The 5,598-nt window shown below is 43.2% G+C and overlaps 1 protein-coding gene across 2 annotated transcripts; it reads left to right on the plus strand.

The window, feature by feature from the left end:
* Positions 1-434: 434 nt before the first annotated feature.
* LOC123119577 (cytoplasmic tRNA 2-thiolation protein 2) lies at positions 435-3,249 on the plus strand. Of its 2 annotated transcripts, none has more exons than XM_044539433.1 (8): positions 435-790; positions 910-1,258; positions 1,391-1,477; positions 1,572-1,693; positions 1,771-1,849; positions 2,021-2,415; positions 2,667-2,747; positions 2,867-3,249. In XM_044539433.1, exons 1-7 carry the CDS (start codon positions 483-485, stop codon positions 2,713-2,715), a joined length of 1,389 nt encoding a protein of 462 aa, XP_044395368.1. In that variant the 5' UTR covers positions 435-482; the 3' UTR covers positions 2,716-2,747; positions 2,867-3,249. The 2 variants fall into 2 exon arrangements, with proteins under 2 accessions (XP_044395368.1, XP_044395370.1); XM_044539435.1 differs by having other exon boundaries at positions 2,667-2,729.
* The last annotated feature ends 2,349 nt before the right edge of the window (positions 3,250-5,598 follow it).

Here is a 5,598-nt window from a genome sequence, read left to right on the forward strand (position 1 = left end):
CAGGTACATGCCGTCGAATCACTATATATCTTCACCATGGTGTCGTTAAAAGATTTCACCTCCACAAAGAATCAAACCAGCAACATAAACTCATCATATCCGAATAATCGAACCTGCAAGGACAACAAACTCTCTAACCTCATGGCACTGCCAAAAGAACGAGAGGAAGTTTATTCTCACAGAACTATGATGATCACGACGAAGAACATAGAGATCTTGAAAATCCGAGGTTCCCCAACCTCTCAGCCCAAGATGACAGCTGAATGCGAGGGGACCAAAATTTCTCAGATGACGGCGGCGACGACGGCACGAGAAACCCTCCAATCCAAAATAACTGTGTGGTTTTATTTAAATTTTGGATCGGAGGGAGTAGCAGATTCAGCCCAACTAAGCCCAAAACGGAGCCCACATAATGCACCAACTAAAAAGGAGAAGGAAAAAAAAGATCCGAAACCCTGACCTGTGCGCCTGTCCATCCCAGCATGGCCGCCGCCTCGTCCTCCTCCTGCGGCGGCGCCGGCTGCGGGACCCACTGCTCCTCCTCCACCTCGTCATCCGTAGAGGATGCTCCGGAGGGGATTCTGGGCCGTCTGTCCATATCCGGTGCCGCCGCCTCCTGCGGCAAGTGCGGCGGCGGCGCCGTCGTCGTGGTTGCCGGAGGCGTCGGTCTGTGCGGAGAGTGCTTGCGCGCCCAGCTGTTCGGGAAGTTCAAGCTCGCCGTCACAAGCAACGCCATGGTTCGGCCAACCGACTCCGTCCTCGTCGCCTTCTCCGGCGGCCCCGCCTCCAGGTTCACTTTCCCCACTTTTTCCTTGGTGATTCCTAATTTTTTGTACTGCTCAGCGTTGCTTACTTTGCGCACTTTTTGTTACAATCCGTTGAAATGAATTGTTGATGCGTGTGCTCTAGGGTGGCTCTGCAATTCATACATGAGATGCGGTCCAAGGCAATCGAAAGCTGGGACGCCAGCAATTCGCAAGCCCTACCCGTCTTCAATGTCGGGGCGGCGTTCGTTGACGAGAGTGTTTTGTTGTCGAAGCCCGAATGTGAAGTTGAGCAGGCAACTGAAGATATTAAGTCACTTGTGTCGAGTTTGTTGCCGGGAGATAAAGCAATGCACATTGCCTCTCTTGATTATGTGTTCTCGTCGGAATCAAAAGACGGCAAAGGCAGGCTGAGGGAGCTAGTTGGCATGATTACTGATGACACTGGGAGGGAGGATCTTCTTCAGTGCTTGCGCATGCTTTCGTTGCAGAAGGTTCTTTTTTTTTTCATCTGTGATTGTGCATGCTTCAATTGCAAATTTTCATTTAATCTACATGATGTTGTGTGATGTTTTCCATTCGGTGATTAAAGTCAGATTTACCATTACATTTGATACGTTCTTCAGATTGCACTGGAAAATGGGTACACAAAGATCATGCTGGGATCATGTGCTTCTACAATAGCATGTCATGTGCTATCTGCAACAGTAAAGGTATATAGCAGATGTCCTTTCCTTTATGATTTGTTCGCCTGTTGATAGTAAAAGAGAACATGAGAAACTTAGAGGAATTGCTAATTATATCCAGGGCCAAGGTTATTCCTTACCAGCTGATATCCAATATGTTGATACACGGTGGGAAGTGCCTGTCGTTCTTCCACTTCGTGATTGCCTGGCCCAAGAGCTTAGCCTGCTCTGTGAATTTGATAGGTAAGATAAGCATTCACATTTTTCTTTTGTTGAATTGTACTCCTGATACCGTTTATTCTAACTGGTTATGTGGTTAGTTTAAAGACACAGGAACTTCTTGATAGGCCTTGCAGTGGCATCAATGGCTTAGTCGCATCTTTTGTTGCACGACTAAGGGTAAGTAAGTTCGTTCCTTGCATGGCGCACTGGACTTACATATAATGTTGAGTTCACTGGCACCAAACTGAGCTGAAGATCTAATTATATTCTTGTTCAGTGATTGCTTTCATTAATTGCTTGCAGCAAGCGCAAGTCGTAATCTTACAGGTGATTAATTTCCATTGACAGGAGGAGAATCCTTCTCGTGAGCATACTATTGTAAGAACTGCACAAAAACTTAAGCCATTCCCTTTTAACAAGTTCTCAGCAAATGGCTATCATGATTTCCTGCCGTCGCGGCTGCGTCCCAAGTTCCAGGATGTTGATAGCGATGAGTCTGCTTCCTCTGAGGTTCTCTGCCTGATATGTCGAAGTCCATTCAGTGAATCAGAACTCCAGAATTTTGAAAGCACAAGGCGCAAGTCTCAGAAGAAAATTGATCTGTATACTGCTTATTGCTGTCAAAGCTGTCATTTCCAGATTCTACCAGGAGGTAGAGACCTGTATGACCATTTCTTTTCACTAATACCAAGGTTCTGGACTGAGAGAGCAGATACTGCATCTGCCAGCCATAGCTCGCTAAGGTGAGGCTGATGTCTTTATCCCAATGAGCTGCTTCATTGTCTTTATAGCTACAGTGCATGTTATCAGTAGTTAAGCAAATCAAAACACTGAACCTTTGGATGTTACAACTTCTTTGTTAGGATAATGTTTAATTGAATGTGCCCACTTGTTTCTTTATGTGCAGTTACTCCATTGATTTGGCCGTGTATTATTTTCTTGTTCATTTTGATAGTGCACTGATTCAGTGAGCTATTGATAACTTTTGTTCCAGAGATCAAATAGAAGACTATCTTCTTGAAGACGATGATGATGGGAACTGACACTTGTTCATTGAGTGAGTCCCAAACTTACTGTAAGAAAGAATCTTTGACTGATGATTTAATTTTTTGCAGTCACAGTTTACTCTGCATACTTTAACATCCGGTTACTGGTTTTATACTGACACATATGCTTGGATTGTTTTGTTTGTAGTGCCAGAAGCCTACAGAGATTCCTTCCTAGTTGGGCCTCACAAATCATGACATAAACCAAACTTGCTTGGGATAACAGTGTTTGCATCTAGTAAGGCACTGGTTTTTTCAGACTTCTGCCATATTCTTAGAATTACCCTGCACTATATATTTTTATTTAATTTTCTGGTGTACCTGTAAGTCCTCCCTCAAGTTAAAACATGTCTGAAACTTGTAGAGTGATAAAGGAAACCATCACTTGCCAGCAGTTTTGCACTGATCTCAGACAGCTGACTTTGGGTAGCTGCAGGTTCCCAACTTCCATGTGATTACAGTATTCTGATTGGTCTCATCTACTGTACCAACTATTTGCCTGCAAGATTGTAATCAGATGAATTTACCAAATGGGTTTACAACAACTATGTGCTGTATAAACTTTTGTACCTCTCTTGATTATAATCTATTACACCGTTGCATTGATAGGATACTTTCAGAATTAACTGTTTACAGAAAAATGTTGCATATTGGCTTAATAATTTCGTAGTAAAATTGAAGGAATACAGAGTCTGTTACGAATTGAAAATGCCGAACATGCATACACATCACCTATCGCAAACAATATTAGAAATTGCGGCAAACAAATGGCAAGGCCACTACAAAACAGTGGTCCCTCATGCACTATGATCTGTATAACTATCTTATCAGCATATGTTTACTACATTATCATGTTACTCCTGCACATTTGCTTTCCGAGACAGTTAAGTCCTTCTCTACAGTTCTTTGACTGTCATTTTCTTTTGCACTTAGGCGCATTGTCTCTTCTACTGACCAGTATACACACTACAAGTGTGTGTATTAGAATAGATTCTCTTTTCCAAAAAAATTAGAAAAATCTATCGTGAAACAAAATAAAGATAGGTGCATCCCATGCTTGCATGGATGTGCATGTGCTCGTTCTTGGTGCTGCTGAACCCTTATTACCAGTCAAACATTGGGAAGCTATCTTATCATTAGGTTAAAACTTTGTAAAAGATTAACCTTTTGGGTTAGCCACTTTAACCTGATTGGGTTGGCATAAAGCCTGCCTGGTAATCCTAACCTACGTGCAAGGATTTATCCGGCTTTTCATCAGTGATGATGATGATGGCAAGACAAGTGCACACCTAAAGTTCCCAAGGGCCTACACGCCTTTCATTTTTTATGGTTGCAGCAGGGCTTATGAATGTTGATTGATGCTGATGCCCTCTTGCTGTCTAATTTTCAAAATGTTTGCAGTAGTAGCAGGATGTTGACTGAGTCAGGAACCAGCGAAAATTTCCGCAAAGGACCAGAAGTTATGTTACCCCCTCCTATCCGGATCCGACATTGTATAGAGGCTGCGTCATTTAATTCGGATCAGAGGGAGTACATGATTTCATTCCAGTGAAGTGTGAGAGGATAATCATATAGGTTCGATCTTACTTACCAAACGGCGTAATAGATCTTTCATTATTTGTTTTTCTCTGCAGCTGTGTTTTTGTATGAATGAGGCAAAACTTTGCCTCTGTTTCAGAAAGAAAAAAGATGAACATTCAGGACCCGCAAACTGAACATTACTCCCTCCGTCCCATAATATAAAAATGTTTTGTACACTAGTGTACTGTCAAAAATGCTCTTATATTATGGGACGGAGGGAGTAGTTGGTAATAGTTGTGGTGGCCACTCAAAATGGTTTGGAACGCATGCTTTGAAATCTTTGTAGCGTGGGTGGTGGCACAACATCTGTCCTGAGCCAACCAATCACTGTCCTTCGAGGCATTCTTGTCCATTGACAATGCGATGGTACTACTATGTGTACTAGAAACAGGAGAGGCTTTCTCCTTGGGTGATTCAGAAGCCATTGTTTGTTGTTTGGACAGCAAGGCCGACCCCCCAAATAGGCCTAAAATGAAAAAGGTAAATAGGGCTACCAAATGTATGTTGCCTTTCCTGCTTAGGTTCATATCATAAGGTCATACTACTAAAATAACATCCCCTGTGTTTTGGTGACTCGAAAAGCCTAAGCAGAGCTAATGCTACCACTAGCATGCCCCAGGTTTGGCACACTCTAGTAGAGCCTAGTTAGTGGACAAGATTTTCTCCCTAATGCACACACTTTTGCTTACTTCACTCTCACAAGCAAAGGGCCCTGGTGACCCCTAGTGATTGGCATGCACAGTCCTCTGTTCTCATTGAAATTGTGTGTGACATTGACATGACCAAACCTAGGCCACACTATTTTTTTTTTCCTTTACCGTCCTTGTGGAAACGCTTGAGGCATTTGGTCAAAGAAAAACATTGCTGAGTGGTCAGGGATATTCAAGTCGCATGGTAGATAGCATCTGCATAGTTTCTCAAGCCTTTGCTTCATCAAAGTGGGGGCACCAACCTAGAAAACCCACATCTCTCGCCCCCTAGTTTACTTGCTACTAGTTGCCTAAATTATCATCTGATATGCAGTAGGTTTGCCCACTAATTTGAAAGATCAACAAGAGCCATGTCAACACTAATTAGTCCATTGATTTCTTGAGTGCTGCAATACTACTACTCACTAGAGCTCATCACAGCTGGCCTCTTTTCTTATCTTCTCTCTCCTTGGGACTGGGGAACCTGAATTCAAGGCTGGGTTTACGCATACATGCATGCATGCAGGGTCCTGCAGCAAGCAAACCATGATATGACGTGTCCTGGGTTTGTTTGATCTGTGACACATACCTGCTGGCCGGCTGGCTCGCA

Source organism: Triticum aestivum, chromosome 5D, assembly GCF_018294505.1.
Source record: "Triticum aestivum cultivar Chinese Spring chromosome 5D, IWGSC CS RefSeq v2.1, whole genome shotgun sequence".
NCBI classification, from domain to species: Eukaryota; Viridiplantae; Streptophyta; class Magnoliopsida; order Poales; family Poaceae; genus Triticum; species Triticum aestivum.

Bases quoted from the DNA above. Each gene is read 5' to 3' on its own strand.
- LOC123119577 (XM_044539433.1), top strand. From the start codon at position 483: ATGGCCGCCGCCTCGTCCTCCTCCTGCGGCGGCGCCGGCTGCGGGACC. The intron at 791-909 runs GTTCACTTTCCC...CGTGTGCTCTAG, and splicing joins TCCGGCGGCCCCGCCTCCAG to GGTGGCTCTGCAATTCATAC. The intron at 1,478-1,571 runs GTATATAGCAGA...AATTATATCCAG, and splicing joins TGCTATCTGCAACAGTAAAG to GGCCAAGGTTATTCCTTACC.